Here is a 17,014-nt window from a genome sequence, read left to right on the forward strand (position 1 = left end):
CCATAAAAATGGTTTTGAACTCAAATCTTTGCTTTTGTCTTTTAATGTTATAAAATATTGTGCAATATGGTGGTTTGAGTAAATTAGTAAACTCTCACAATAATCAACAGAAAATTGAAATTAATCTCAAAATTGCAGTGTTTTAAAGATTTTCAATATTGATTTTACATTTTTCCTAAAATAAATTAACTAAAAGTAATTGTCAGATTTTCTGTAATAAAATCATGCTCAGATGCATTCTCTGACTTCTTAATGATGTAACACTAAGTCATTACCTTTAGAACATAGCACAAAGAAAATTTTATAATAAAACTAAGAATTTAAGTAACTTAAAATTTACCTGCTTTAAAATGCCCGCTGCCATTTCATGACTGCAGTCGAAGATTACATGGAACTCTTTGCCTCTTTTCATTTCTTTCAGCAAAGGCTTTGCATCCCTTGTATCAGCTGGCAGCTGACGGATTTTAAGTCTTAGATTGTACCTTGATGGAGCTTTGATGAGCTCTTGCAAGCGAATGAGACCTTTAATAAGAAAGGGGAAAAAAAGCAGAAGCAAATCAAGAGCAGGTCATAGAATAATGAAATGTAAATTTGACATATAACTATCTTGGTCACATGTAGGTGCTTTGGTGCAGGTCAGGGGACTAGCGTTGGAATTCCTTTATTTTTGTCTACTTTTTTCTTTTAAACAGCAATTTATTATTTCAACTAATAGGGCCTGAAACTTACTATGTAGTATAAGGTGGCCATGAATTCCCAGTGATCTTCCTGCTTCAGTCTCCTGACTTTTGTACAACTTTGTCAAGTCAATATACTAGTATAATATACATAACTTCAGATATTAAGAAATGTGCACTCTCTAGACAAACATCTTTCTATTATGACTCAATATATATCAAATCACTAATTTATCTTAGTAGATCATAAATTATTTTAAATACTATTGTAATTTATTGATATAAATAATTTTCAAGTGCCGAACCTCTTTTAACATTTGATACACAGAACCCTGGCACTCAAAAAAGAGCTCTTACTTAAAACATGTCACTGAATTCTTTGTGATTTAGATCAAGTCAAAAAATGTCCTGTCTCCTCCCACTCTTCATTCTTTCACGGTCTTTCTAGTTTCTCTCTCTCTCTTTTTTTTTTTTGTTTTTTTTTTTTTTTGTTTTTCAAGACAGGGTTTCTCTGTGGTTTTGGAGCCTGTCCTGGAACTAGCTCTTGTAGACCAGGCTGGTCTCGAACTCACAGAGATCCACTTGCCTCTGCCTCCCAAGTGCTGGGATTAAAAGCGTGCGCCACCACCGCCCGGCCTTTCTATTTTCTCTAAACAATTGCTTTGATGAAAATTATTACCATAATAGTAAAGAGATTTTAAAACAACTAATGTACCCCCTTTTTTCTCCTTTTTCTCTATACATTTGCATGTTGCCTAATTATGTTTGGTAACAGAAATGGAGGCAAATTTCTCAACTAAAAATCTACCGTGTATTCAAAGAGCCTGTCAGATCATGAGAACAAAACCACAAGCTGCTATTTTAACTAATTGTAAATATTATAAAATATTTTTATTTTCATTATCGATGTAGTACCATAATATAGCAATGTTATAAATGCTGTTGGAGACACAACTACTAAAATAGTAAAGGGATAAAAAAGCAAAATTTTCTAAGAATCACTCATTTAAATTGAGCCTAAATTTTTAAAAACTAAATGTCTATTCAGTATGTAGTACATGAATGCAAACAAATCTTATACTAACGTTGACTGCATAAAAATAAGATAGTTATTTAGCCCATTTATTTTAAAAGATTATATTAAAATTAAATCCAAAGTGTACTCTAGTTTGGGAGTTGGGTTTGGTTCTGAGTTCAGCAGTCAATGATTGGTGTGCTTTGTGCATGATTCTGAGTGCTAATAACACTGGCTATGGATTAACATATAAAACACAAATAGGAACATCGAAATTGGCCTTCAATAAATGACAATTTGCCATTGTTGCTATATTGGCTGATGTGGAAAAATAAATATCTTTAAATCCATTCCTGGAATACATTTGTCATTGATTTAGAGAGGAAAAAAACCTAATCTCAAAACTTTAAATTCCATTTTGGGAGATTCACATGTTAACAAAGGAAAAATGGAGCTATCAAGTTACAGATTAACTTCACAGTTTGGATTGAAAAAGTTCAACTGACTTAGAAATAGAGTGGTTTTTGCAGAGCTCCTCCAAATATAATGTCTGCCAAGTATTTTCAAGTCTTTTAAAAGCTCATGTGGATAGTTCATTGAAACATCAGGTACAAAAAATGTTTGCTTATTCTCTTCACACATATATATCCCCGCTGGTATTAATGGAACAGACTTCAGTTTGCCAGCTTCCCTGGGGGATGATATTGAAGAGTGAAAAAAATAAATCACTGTTGCTAGTAGGAGCCGCCCTCTATTACATGAGAATTTGGGTGAAATGTTGTCTTCAATTACTTTTTTTACATGTGTTCTGTGCAATTCTTCTTTATGGAAGACACTGTTTTGTAAATAAATATAATCATTGCAATAATCATTTTAATCTAGTCTTTAGCTGTAATTAATAGAGGGGATGGAAGCATTTCTATACAAATGTCATTTCCATTGGCTGTTCACCCTTAAGTATTTGAATAAAATCTCCCAGTATTTCCATAAGAAAGATAGAATCTGGAGAGCACTTTGAAAGTCAAGTGAAATCATGGTTTTATATTCTTGTTTTCTGTCACCTTTGCCAAAAGGTGTCTGGAGTCTGCTTGTGGATTATTAGTCTTTCATTGCTCTATCACATGATATAATTTCTATCTTTCTATATCTACCCTTTTCCCTTGCCGTCTCCTTTCCCTAATATTTTAACAGAAATCCCTCTAAAATTCTTGTATCTTGAATATCTTGGATAAAAAGGAGAGCAATAACAAAGTAATTTTAATGCATTTAAGACATTAAGAGAATTAATATTTTCCTACTTATTGTATATGAAATATCTAATAGCATTCCACTAATATATTTGATGGGATAAATTTTTATTTTAGCTTATCTTTTTATTTTTAGGTATTTTTTGAGATGATAATAAAATTACATAATTTCCCCCTTTCTTTTCCTCCCTCCAAATCCTCCCTTTACTCCTTTTGGGTCTTTCAAATTCATATACTCTTTTTTTGTTAATCCATGTTGCATACATGAGAATTTGAGTGAAATGTTGTCTTCAATTATTTTTTGACATGTGTTCTGTGCAATACTTCTTTATGGAAGACACTCTTTTGTAGATAAATATAATCATTGCATAAATCATTTTAATCTAGTCTTTAGCTGTAATTAATAGAGGTGAGGGAAGCATCTCTATACAAATATATATATTTGTATATATATATTCCTAAATATATAATTATAGCCTAAACACAAGCTGAACAAGGACACCAGATGTAGGCATGCTACTTGTAGCCAACTAATGAATGTTAAGAGTCGAAAAGTCTTCCCCAGGGAAAACCACGTCAATTAGATTATTTCATATTTTTCATAAGTCCATTGTTCATGTTACCAAGGTCAATTCACACAAACATATATTGTGCATCAATTATCCGACCCAAAACCTTGTTACTCTACCCTCAGGTAGGATGGAGATTTCCTTCAAAGGAAAATCAGCATAAACCTTAAAAATCTATTGTTACAAAATTAGTTATGTGTTTCCTCTGTGCATCATTATCTATCACTCCACCTAACTCAAATATCCTTCTCTTTGCAATTTATGACTAATGAACAGGGTATTTTTTTTTCTGACAAGATTTCTTAATTAAATTTCTTACACAAATTTACCATATGCAAACAAATATACCTTCTTATATATACTCTATAAGATTTATAAGATCGTATTTTTCATTGTTTAAGAGAAAAATCTTTCAAAGCAGTTGACATGTCTTATATATAGTCATGTTTCATATTAACTTGGTGTTGATAGAGAAATACAATAACACATCTATTAGATTTAATAAAAGCACAGACATTTTCCTGAAAATAAGCTCCATACAAATACTTTTCCAGCAACATTTCAGAAATATTGTTTACTTAACAAATTTGGCAACCAATTATTTGATGGCAGAACAGAATTGCAACTCTGCAAAACAGACTTTTAATTAAATATCCCTTTCCCCTAATGTAATTAGTTTATACAATGATAATAAAAAGAAACACCACACAGATGGGTTTCTAGAATGTAACAAAAAGTTCTCCCTGCAATTACCTCCTTATTTGGTAGATGGGTATATCCTGTTAACTCTGAATTCATCACTACATGTGCACTATTGATGGTTTTTAACCTTTTTTATACTCTTCTTTATTCCAGCAGTGACTGAAATCAAGGTTTTCTTTACCATTTGGGGACAAAGGTCTGAACTGCTCTTTTCAGACATTGCCATCAATTTAGCTTTTAAAGAGATTCCAGAAGGAACCATTTATACACACTCCAGTTGGCACCCTCCTCTACAGAGATCAATCACACTACATCTCATGTAGGCTCATGCTTCCCTAGCCCCAGGAAGGGAGTCCCCAGCTTCCTCCTACACCCAGGTATCCATTTCAGCAGCCAAATGAGCTAGAGTTTTGCCACCTGGCAGACTGTCCAGACCCATTTATCAGGTTGGTTAATATGATTTTTTAGCAAGCTACGATAGACTCCCACAAAATGCATTTTAAAATTAACAATGTGAAATATGACTATTCTGGATTTTGAGTTTCATCATCTCCTCATTGTTCAAGCTGAGAAAAAGAAAACAATACATGAGAAGACAAAGCAAATAGTTTTGATTGGTTATTTTTTATTAGAAAAATTTAGACTACATTTGTGTTTCAAAATGAGCTGAATAAGGTATGTACACTCATAAAATATATTTTAACATATGTTAATGATATAAAAATAAGCAAATAAGCAAGGTGTCCAATTATAAAAAATAAAAAATACACACATACATATATCACTGTTCCCTTGGAGTGAAGTATTTATCTTCAATGCAGATAACATAGAAAATAACTAACCAATACAACTTTCTATGTATTTCAAACTTCCATATAGAGGTCTTACCAGACTGTTTCCCCAAACCACAGACCTCTAATTTCACTTTTATTGTTGGAATCTGTGGCTTTTGCTACTGGCTCCTGTGTGGTACTATCTAAGACTCCAGAATATCCTTTCTTGAAAGAGCATTTTACTTAAGGAAATGCTTCGGACCAACAAGAAAAGATATAATGATGTATTGGGGATGGGGTGCTTTTTGTCATTTTATATTTATTAGCTCAGACCCTACAGCTGTTGAAGACCATGAGAAGAGGGCTATCATTCATGTCTACGAAGTTCATTCCCAATAGAAACTATTTGGTGTTTATGTAAAAGTACATGTTAGTTTACCTGGTTGGCAATATTCCATGAATACTTTTACATGAAACATGAGCATTATCCATAAACACTATTGGAATGTGATGGAGGGAGGTCATTGGTTAAAAAATAAAGAAACTGCTTGGCCCTAATAGGTTAGAACATAGGTGGGTGGAGTAAACAGAACAGAATGCTGGGAGTAAGAGGAAGTGAGCTCAGACTCAATAGCTCTCCTCTCTGGGGCAGATGTGATGAAGCAAGCCGCCAGGTCAGACATGCTGAATCTTTCCTGGTAAGACTGGTGCTACACAGATTATTAGAGATGGGTTGATCGGGTTATGAGAATTAGCCAGTAAGGACTAGAGCTAATGGGCCAAGCAGTGTTTAAAAGAATACAATTTGTGTGTTGTTATTTCGGGGCATAAGCTAGCCAGGCGACCAGGGGCTGGGGCTGCAGGAACACAGTCCGCAGCTCCCCACAACAGGAATGGAAACTGGGAGCTTGGAGTTTGATCTTTTTAGGTTTGGCCATAGGTGTCCCTGCTCTGGGCTAATTTTAAACTGAATGTTTTAGTTGTCATGAATTGTAACAGTGAAACAGTGAGTTTAACAACGTTCAATGAATTCTGTGAGTCATACCAAACTTAAGGATGATCTTCACCACAGTTGAAATTGCAAGTTGTGCTAGAAATTAGGGTCACCGTAGAGGCACTGAACTTTTTATCTGTTATAAATGAGAGGGTTAGGTAAGAGGATTTTGAACTTCTGAACAATGTAATAGCTCCCTCTGATGTCTTGTCAATACTCTAAATAAAAACTAACCTGGAACTTCCCCTGTCTGTTCCCTAAAGCTGTTTTTTTTTCTCATATGCTTCTATCTAGGAAATATAACCTTTATATCTAAAGTAAAAGACAAGGTGTCTTCTCCGATTGCTCTATTTCTTACACAGACCATATCTAGCTTTCTAGCAAATCCTGTCAGAGTTACTTAAAATATTAACAGAAAATGATTGGTACTATCATTCTTGAGACACATATTATGTCTCACATGGGTATTCATTATAAAACTCTGAAATAAGTGTATGTGTGTATATATATGTATATATATATGTATATATATATGTATATATATATATACATATACAGTAAAAATTCCTACTGCCAGTAGTTTTTAAGTTACCTGCCCACTTGGGCGTGATCTTTTATACTATATATGCTGATGTAAAGCACTTATCTGGCCTCTTTTCTGGCTGTGGGATTCAGTTGCTGTTTCCCGTTCAAGCAGAGGATTTTGATCTGTGAATCTACCCCTAAATAAAAAAAGCTTTTATTATACTCAATTCTGAGCTAGTGTGGGATTTCTTTTTAGCGTCCTTCTTCATATGTATATGCCCATATAGCAAGAATCTAAAAGAATCAGCGATTTTTTTTGAGCCAAAGCAAAGATAACCACCCTACAAACCATAATCCCAGAGAACTTAGACAATGAGAACACTAAGAGAGACCAACATAGATCTAATCTACATTGGAAATAGAAAAAGATAAGATCTCCTGAGTAAATTGAGACCATGGGGACCTTGGGGGAGGGTTTGAGAGGAGATGGAGAAGCAGGGAGGAAAGCAGAGAAAAAATGTAGAGCTCAATAAAAATCAAAAAAAAAAAATCTGAGGAGGAACTAAGTATAGCCTAGCATGGGTTGTTTGCAGGAAAGGAAGCATTGAAGTTAGATGCTTATACCCACAGTATCAAAAATAGTAAGAAGAAAATGAACCTCTCCTGAATGGTTTAGGCCAACAACTCCCACAGATTGACTCTGGTCAAGTAAATATATATATAAAAAAATACAAACCAAAACCCCAAATAATGATGTTTGAGTAACTCTCAGAGCATGACCATGATCACAGTTAGATTTTTGACTAGCATTTGATAATTTGATTCTTTGGTTGTTTATAAAGACACTGGTGTTTTTCAATAGGCTGGAAACCTTTTAGGAGTAATATAGATAATTGCAATTATTAAGGATGTCATACTTAAATCAATAATACCTTGGATAAAGTAAGAGCTCTGTATACTGTTCCTCTTCTTTCTTAGCATCATTCACATTTCCTTACATATAATCCATCACCTGCTATCCTGGCTATGTAACGGCCCTCCCCCAGTGGGACTAACATACCTCATTGTTCAATTTTGATAGCTACCAGGCAAACTCCTTTGTCTCCTGCCAACTGGCGCAGACATACACCTGCCCCATAGCACTCTCACTGCCCTCTCAGCTTGTGATAACCCAATGCAAGCTCTCAAGACAGGGACTGATTAGGTAGCCTGCTGTCCTCTAATCCCCACTTGTGTCCAGGTCAGCACAGTTATGAAGCAGCAAATGATCCTTCACAGCTCTAACGCTGGCTGTGTCCCAGGATGCTGCTGTTATTGGTTTTATCTTTCCACTTAATACATCAAATATGATTTAATGTTGACAGTGACAAAACAGCTAAAGAAGCTTTATGTGGTTACGCCCATATCTGACAATAGTTATCAGAGCTACTATGTGTTAGTGAAAATGAGAAGTAGAAGGTGACTCTTTAGAAACTCAGATTTTTATCTTTTATTGTTCCACAAGAAAGCACCACTAACCCCAAAGCTTTCGGTAACTGTGCTATTTGAAGATGCAGCTTAAATATTTACTTTTGAAAATGTGAACACATCGTAGCATGAACTCCATGATTTGAACTATAATGTTTAAAAAAAATACAAAGGTATGAACAGTAAATATATTGCTTATGAGATCATAGGGTAGTGATGAAATAGATGTAGCAATACGCTATCATCTCCAATGAATTATGTACAATAATGGGGACATCACTAAAATGCAATGGACTTATAAGAAACAATATCCAGTTATTAGTGAGTCAGGAAGAGTGAATTGGTGAAAGAAGAAACTATTTAAAAAAGCAGTATGATTAGATAGATGATAGATAGATAGATAGATGATAGATAGATAGATAGATAGATGATAGATAGATAGATAGATAGATAGATAGATAGATAGATAGATAGATAGATATGCTCACAAAAACTTGTGAGTTGTTTGGTAGATACTGGTGGAGACCCGGGTATATGAAGTTCTCTAAAATAGATTGATAATATCAAATAAAATCACTTAATAAAAATCCTAATTTAGATTGTAGTTTATGAAAGAACTAGTGTGGTTATTTTATAAACAAATTTGACTTAAATGTACAGAAAAAGGAGAACTTAGAAAAAAATTCATGAGGCTTCAGAAAACCCAATTGTGGAAACTCAGATTTCTTAAAAACAAAAGAAGGTAGGTAGAGGCTGACTTTACTTCTGTTCAGAATTATGAGTCTTCAATGTCCTTTTCTAATAAGAATAGCTTTCTTATGTCATTGTTCATATAAAACACATTGCTGTCATCACCAACCAATGAGTTTTCTTGTCATATCTAAGCAAAAATATGTAGTTTCTTTGTCCTAATCTCAATCTTCTAAGAGCATATCTAGTTACCCTCAGTATGTTCACCCTTGGTCTAATGAACTATATAGTCCCATAGCATAGACTCATCATAAGGTATGAACATTGTTTCTTGAGAGTGAAAAACTTAGGCTTTTCTGCCAGTTGACTGAATATCATATTTCACAAGGAAAAGTTGAAGGAATTAAATTTAATAAAATAACATGAGTCATATTTTCAAGAAAGACTTTCTATGTGATAATCTAGGAAACATTTAAATGTATAAATTATTAATTAAGAAATGATCATAGCAGGGAGCATTCTTTATATGTCCCCCTTCATCTCACATTTGATAGCTCTCTTATCACACAAATGGACTTGATATTACTTCTGTGGAGGTGGCACATCTTATTAAGTATATTTCAGTTTTCTTGTAACTAAACAAATGTGACTTTGAATATTTATATATTGATATTAGTTCAAATGGTTTTTTAGGTACTCTGAAACACATGTAGCATTGTGAACATACTAAACTCATGTTAATTCAAACTGGTGTATCAGCATATAGCACTGAAATCCAACATATTGATTTATAAATGGAAACATGACAGTACTTGAACCACCTTTGTATTTCTAGTTATACAAGAAATCCATCATCATATCGTGATGGTTCCTTGTTCAGAATCAGAACAAAGAATTAGATTGGCGAATGAAATGGCCATGGATACCATAAGTAACTATTACTTACTTAAGGCTTGTATTTTACCCACAATAACTATGCAAAGAAGTGGTATTTTCATCCTTCATTTTCATTTGAATATAAGATATTTGGAGACAAAATGGCAGCCTACAGAATGGGAAAAGATCTTTACTAACGCCACATTGGACAAAGGTCTGATCTCTAAAATATACAAAAAACTCACCAAAAGAACACATAATCCAATAAAAAAAATGGAGTACAGACCTAAAAAAAGAACTCTCAACAAAGGAATTTAAAATGGCTGAAAGATACTTAAGGAAATATTCAACATCCTTAGTCATCAGAGAAATGCACGTCAAAACAACTCTGAGATTCCATCTTATACCTATAAGAATGGCTAAGATCAAAAACACTGATGACAACTTATGCTGGAGAGGTTGTGGGAAAATGGGAACAATTCTGCATTGTTGGTAGGAATGCAAGCTGGTATAACCTGTCTGGATCTCAGTGTGGTTATCTCTCAGAAAATTAGGAAACAACCTTCTTCAAAAATCCAGTAATAGTACTTTTGGGTATATATCCAAAGGATGCTCAATTGTGCTACACGGGCATGTGCTCAACTATGTTCATAGCAGTTTTGTTTGTCATAGCCAGAACCTGGAAACAACCTAAATGTCCCTCGACTGAGGAATGGATAAGAAAAATGTGGTACATTTACACAATGGAATACTACACAGCAGACAAAAATAATGACATCTTGAATTTTGCAGGCAAAAGGATGGAGTTATAAAACATTATTTTGAGTGAGGTAACATAGACACAGAAAGACAATTATCACATGTACTCACTCATAGGTGGTTTTTAAACATAAAATAAAGAAAACCAGCCCACAAACCACAATCCCAGAGAAATTAGACAACAATGAGGACACTAAGAGAAACTTACATAGATCTAATCTACATGGGAAGTAGAAGAAAGACAAGATCTGAGTAAATTGGGAGCATGGGGATCTTGGGGGAGGTTTGAAGGGGTGACGGTAGAAGCAAGGAGGGGAGCAGAGAAAAATGTAGAGCTCAATAAAAATCAATAAAAAAATATATTTGGAAGACTGTGGTTTTAACTGAAAGACCAGATACTGTTTCTCTAGTTCAGTATGGAGTATATTTGTCATTTATACTTTATGCAATGTATCTACAATGCCAATTGTCAAATTAAAAGTAAAAGTTAAGAATTTATTTTCCATTAAAAATTTGGGACAAATACTGTCTTTATTTAAATAGGTGAGAAATTACATTAAAATGAGCTGGTGCTTTATTGTTGTTGCTTTTGCCAGAGCTAACAAATTATCAAAATAATTTCTTTTACAAGAAAATTTAGTAAACTACAGAGTTAATGAATTCAGTCCTTAGAACACACATTATATCCTAATAGTTTGTCACTAAAAAATATTCCTGGCCCTTGTGATGTATGGATTTGTTTGTATCTAGGTTTACAATTACAGAGAACCTAAGTGCCTAAGACTGAGGAAAACAAATGACATTCAGTTAGTGTCTCAGAATCCCAGGTACTGTGAGGTTTTAAAGAACCTTTCTTCATCACTAGAATTCAGGAAGCTGGATTAAAAATAACCTGTATGTCACTCGAAGATTCTTAAGCATAGCTTTCATAGTATTCAAGATTCAAATATGGTAATGCCAACTCACTCAATCCTCTGTCATAAAATGCCGTCTTCATTTTGACTTCTGATAAAATATGAACCTAAAGTTAAAACTACAAAGCTCTCAACACAATGAAAGCTTAGAAACTAAGTGCTAGGTGAAGCATGAGAACAAGAAAGTGTCTCGAAACGGAGGTAGATGTAGATAGGAGATTGGTGGAGTGTATAAAATGGTCCGGAAAGCAGAAATAATATCAAAGCCAGTGTCAGAAAACTGTGCAGAGGCTCTCGTACTAACACCCAGTCATAAGATAGGGTGATACTTTGAATAGTCAAAGAATTGCTAAGTTGAATGTGGCAGCATATTGAAAGTAGAAAAAGACTGCAGTAGCAGCAGAGGCCCTCTACTCTAACAGCATCCTACATACAAATGATACAAAATTTGTCCTAATGTAGGCTACTGTTGAAATTTAATACGATCCATCGTGAGGGAAGATATGATGTAAAAAGCGAAGCAGCATCAACTGTGTTGGATTTCAGCATGCACACTTTTAAAAACAATCACATTTGAATGACCATTTCAGTGTATGACACGAAGGACACAAATTCACCCCCACTACACTTCATACTGTCATTAAATCTTACTGGATTCAGCATGCTGTCTCCATCACCTCACTGAAAATGCACTTATTAGAGAACCAACAATATTGCAGGTTGGTAAGTTCTGTAGTTATTTCAGCTTTCATTTCTCTTGACATATCAAAAATACTATTACTCCCCAATTTGATAAGATCTACTCATTTGCGTTCAGGAGGGCCCATGTTCTAGTAGCTGACTTATTTTCTTATCTCCAAGGTTTCTTTGTTTACACTTGCTTCTGTGGTTACACAGCTCAGTCCATGGCTCTGTACTATTCTCATGTACATATATATATATATATTCCAGTCCAGGCCTTGCTCAGGCTTAGACACCTATATCCATTGGTTAAAACCATCACACTGGGATGCCTCCAGGATCTTCAGACTTCACATATTTCCAAACCTAAGCTCTCCCTGTTCCTCTGTGTCCTATAAATTAATTAATAGCAACTCTGTAGGTTCCTATATCAAAGTATGTGTTTATACACACTGCTCTTCTTTTATGACCTTGCTCTCTCACACATTCCAATCATTCTGCTAAAAACCGAATGCCTCTCAATTTATGCTTCATATTTCTCATACATTGCTCTTTATTCTGCTGTACAAACCACTTTTCAACATATTTTATATTTCTAGATTTGCAACACTAATTTTTAATCTCTATATCCCCCCACTAGGATGTAAATCCCAAACAGGGAGGGACTTTTGCTTGATTAAATTTTTTAACGATATTCAGATACATTTGTTAAATGAATAAATGACATGGCATGACCTTTAATCTTGAGAAGCTTGCAATCCACTTTGGAAAATGAATTATATGTTTTAAAAAAGAATTTCTGCCAGCATGAGACAGACTGTGCCAAATGATAACTGAGGAGGGCAGACACAAAGTGCTCATGCATTGTTTTTTCCTAAGGATTCAGAAGACTGGCCTCGATTTGAATAATTCATTCCAGGAGAAAATTGGTCATAATCTGGAGAAATAACGATGGGAGTAAAACATTTTAGATGACAGCAATTTAAGGCCTCAATGACGTTCCATATTGTGATTTAACGGGAAGCTATTTGTTGCATATATATAAAGAGCTGGTTCCAACTGGCATTTCCTTCCTTCTTTGTCTGTCGAGTACAAAACAATGTCCTACTAATAGGCATATTGGCTAATACATATGTGGCATATGTTACCAGGTCTGGGGATGGCTATCCAGGAAGACAGGAGAAATCCATCTGAAAGCCCCATTACAGATGACATCCTTTTTTCATAGTCAGTAAAAGCAAAATAAGGAGGGGGAGGAAAATGAAATAGTTACTTAGAAACAAAAGAAAAAAATAAAAGTGGGCCAAGGGAAAAGCTTTTAGCAAATGAGAAAAAAAGGCACACTGGCACTGATGATGGGCCACTTAGTAGTGGTTATTTCTAATGGAGCAAAAAGGGGAAGCAGGCACTTGGAAGCACAGACAGGAGTCTTCTCTAGGAGGCCCTGGGCTTGCCAACTGTCACGGGATCTTGCTGCTTGGACTGGATTTCTGCTAATACATTTACCTTCTCTCTCAGCTGATACTGGGCACAACTTATTATAAGATTGCTTTTTTTTCTTTAGTTTTACTTTAGTAAGAGTGTTTAGATGAGGAAGCTGGGCTGAAGTAAATCAGAAATGGATACCTCATACAGTTGTCCCCAAATCCTTCCCTACCGCTCCCATGTATCTTTCAGAAAGCATGATTTTTCTTATAGATCCACACAGAAGAAAATGAGTCTGATCATTTACATAGAAAAACATACTGATAACTTTCTAGTACAGTTATTCTCTTGGGTTTATTAGTATTTTCTATCATGCCTATTCAGTCACAATCAGAAAATGTATATTCTGGAAAGTGCATCTAGTTTTCAGAGTTGATGTTATACAGGCCCTGTCCTAGTTACTGTTCTATTGTGCTGGAGACACCATGACCTAGGCAATTTATAGAACACTGCAGCTTATTGGAGGATTGTTTGCAGTTAGAAAAGTTCAGTTTATGACCGTCATGGTAGGGGTCATGGCAGGCACTGGAGCAGTAGCTAAAATCTCACAATCATTCCTCAGGCAGTAGGCAGAAAGATACTAATCTTGGCTTTGACTTTTGAAACTTCAAAGCCCACCCCCAAAACTACTCCACCAAGGTCACATCTAATCCTTCTTAAATATTCTACCAACTGGGAACTAACATTCAAACCTATGGGGCTATTGAGGCAATTATCATTCAAACCACCACATACCCTAACTTGCTTTAAAGTTGCCTTCATCACAGAAATCTTTAAGTTGTTTAACTCTCCCAGAAAGCCTAAAAGAGTGCTGAATCAACATTACTATCATGAAACATTCTTGGCAGATCTAAGAGCTGCAAAAGAACTCTTTCAGCCACATCTGCAGTGCAAATGCAAGGTCAACTGCTCAGGTCTAGAGATGAAACACCCTGTATGATTTCTTGAAATAACTACTCTTATTCTCCCTTCCTTCATTTCACTAAACAATAACAGACGTCAGCGGGACAGCTATAAGTCCAGCAGCTATAAGCCCCGGCCTGATGTGGGATTTCCTTCTGTACACTGTGATTATATTTTATTAACATTGGTTAATAAAGAAGCTAATTTGGCCTGTATCAGGAAAGAATATAGCAAGGTGGGGAATCCAAGCAGAAATAAAAGAGGAAAGAAGGCGGAGTCAGAGAGATGCCATGTAGCAGTCAAGAAAAAAGAGGTAACAAGCCATGAGCCCTGCGGTAAAATAGAAAATGATAGAAATGGGTTAATTTAAGATATTAGAGCTAGCTAGGAATATGTTGGAGCCACTGGTCAAATAGCGATGTAATTAATATAGTTTGTGTGTGATTTTTTGGGTCTGGGTGGCGGGAAATGAAAAAGCAGTCTCCAATTATATTGGCCACTGATTTTTTTCTTTATTTTTTGATGATAGCTATTGTGATTTTCCTGAACCTTCATGGAAGCAAAGGAATTTTGTGAAGTCAGTTTCCTATTTGCTATAGTAACTTTCCAAAATAAAATAATATAGCCATCCAAGAATATAGGAGATCAAACCAAGTTTGCATCATATGGGAGAATACAGGTTAAAAGAAAGGGCCTCCAGTAATGCTAGTACTAGGATCCTTGAAAACTTTTATGTTATAGCAAGTATTGGTCATCACCTGTATGGAAATGGTTATTTAACATTTTATGTATAACTACAAACTGCCATGATTCAAAAGGAAAGATGTAGAATAGAGAATTATTAATTAGAGAATTATTATAATACAGAATTATCATTTATATATCAGAGAATTTTTTAAAAGCCAAACAAAAGTGACAAGTCATATATAATTTTAAATGAGTTACAGGACTTCTTTATTTTTTCTATTTTCTGTGACTATTCAAATCATTAATGAGAGAACAGATAAAAATTATATAGTTTTTGGAAATATACTTATGCAACATCCTTCCTTATTTATTCATTCTTATCTAAGTTCCTGAACTTCATTCTTGACAAGAGTTAGGGGAAAACTGGGTGTCTCCAGAAATGAGAGTGATTTTAGGAATTACTTGGGACAGCTAATACTTTAACAATTTTCTAACATTAGTATAATATTTATAAAACAAAATTACTATCTCAAACACTAAATATATGAGATTATAGGTCAGTAAGCAATCTTTATAACTTCAATTTATCAAGTAAATTCACCAATTCATCTTTCTTTGCATCAAGAATGATAAATGTCATGGTCTCTTCAGAAAAGTAAGAAATACCCTAGCCACAATTATAACCATTTCCCAGGAAAATCAAAAGTAAGCAAACATTCCAACATAGTCATGAAGCAATTAGTGTCACTATCTGGGAATCAAACATAGTTTGTGACACTCTGGAGAATCTTTATTACTATACTGTTGATGAAATCTCTGATTTCATATGACTTTTTTACTTTTGTGTTCCTGGAATCTGGAAGAATGAGGGGTGTTTAACAAGTTTATTAAGTACTTATTTGTTAAGTGTTAATTATTAATTCATTAAGTGTTCATTAAGTTTATTAAGTGTTTATCATCAGTAAATAAAGTCACTCTTTTTCCAAAGCCAATGGCTCTGATCCCAATTTTATTAGTGTCCAAACTAAGATTTATAAGCCAGATACACATAAATCTGTAGGATGTCTTTATTATAATCTACACATGCTCCTTTAATCAACAAAACAATGATTAGGAATATAATCCAACAAGCTTGTCATTCTCTACTAGTGGTGGTACCTAAGGAAACACTTAGTAATGCTGAAGATATTTTGATCATCACAACTACAGTTAAAATCACAAATAACAACTATTGGGTAGATGCAAGAAATGCTGTTAAACATCCTGCATTATACACACTAGTCCCCACAGCAAATAATCACCTTGCTCGGTAAAAATATACAGCAATGCTGAGAATCTGTGGTCTAAGGCACAGATATCTATAATGCACATCACTGTCTTGTGTAATGCTATTTTCCATACTGGATGTTTTATGGGCTACTTCCTAAAATATCTAGCCTGTCCACTTACGTATATTTTCCATGACTGAACTTTTCTTTTTGTCCTTTGTAGTATATCAGGGTCAATTCAGTATTTGCTCAAAAATGCTGAACGGTTTGCATTAAATGCATGAATCATCTTCTTCATACTGACAGTAGCTGCTTCAGATATAATCTTTATCCTCTATAAAATTAGAGATGCTATACACCATTTACTCACCTTTACCTATCTCTTGTTTTTCCCCTGGCTGTAGTTTCTTATTTCTCATAAAATAAAACTTGTCTAAAAATACAAATTTGTGTCATCAAAAATAAATGCTTTACAAATGTTTGCAAGACTAAATCAAGGTAATACCCACATTTAATGCATTTTGAGTGTCATAGCATTTTGGTATCTCAAGTAAATTAGTTATAACACAGCTCCATTTTGGTGAGATAGGCATTGATAGGCTCCTGTATAATAGTAATTGTCTATACGTAGACCTTTTTTATTTGGTATCATTGATTTCTTCCTTATCTGTTGTAAAGACAGAATTATCACAAAGAATGTGAACACTGGATTCATCACTTTCTGTTTAAATTTTAACTGTGACATTTCTTGGTATTTTCTTCTCAAACAATTTCTTAATGTC

The 17,014-nt window shown here is 34.4% G+C and overlaps 1 protein-coding gene across 3 annotated transcripts in view; it reads right to left on the reverse strand.

Moving 5' to 3' along the window:
• Positions 1–17,014, reverse strand: part of Grik2 (glutamate ionotropic receptor kainate type subunit 2) — a 576,711-nt gene that overhangs the window by 321,425 nt on the left and 238,272 nt on the right. For all 3 annotated transcript variants that reach the window (XM_057753255.1, XM_057753263.1, XM_057753270.1), the window contains exon 5: positions 341–522. In XM_057753255.1, coding sequence (XP_057609238.1) covers positions 341–522 — 182 coding nt within the window. The remainder of the gene's footprint in view (positions 1–340; positions 523–17,014) is intronic.

Source organism: Chionomys nivalis, chromosome 2 (assembly GCF_950005125.1).
Source record: "Chionomys nivalis chromosome 2, mChiNiv1.1, whole genome shotgun sequence".
NCBI lineage: Eukaryota > Metazoa > Chordata > Mammalia > Rodentia > Cricetidae > Chionomys > Chionomys nivalis.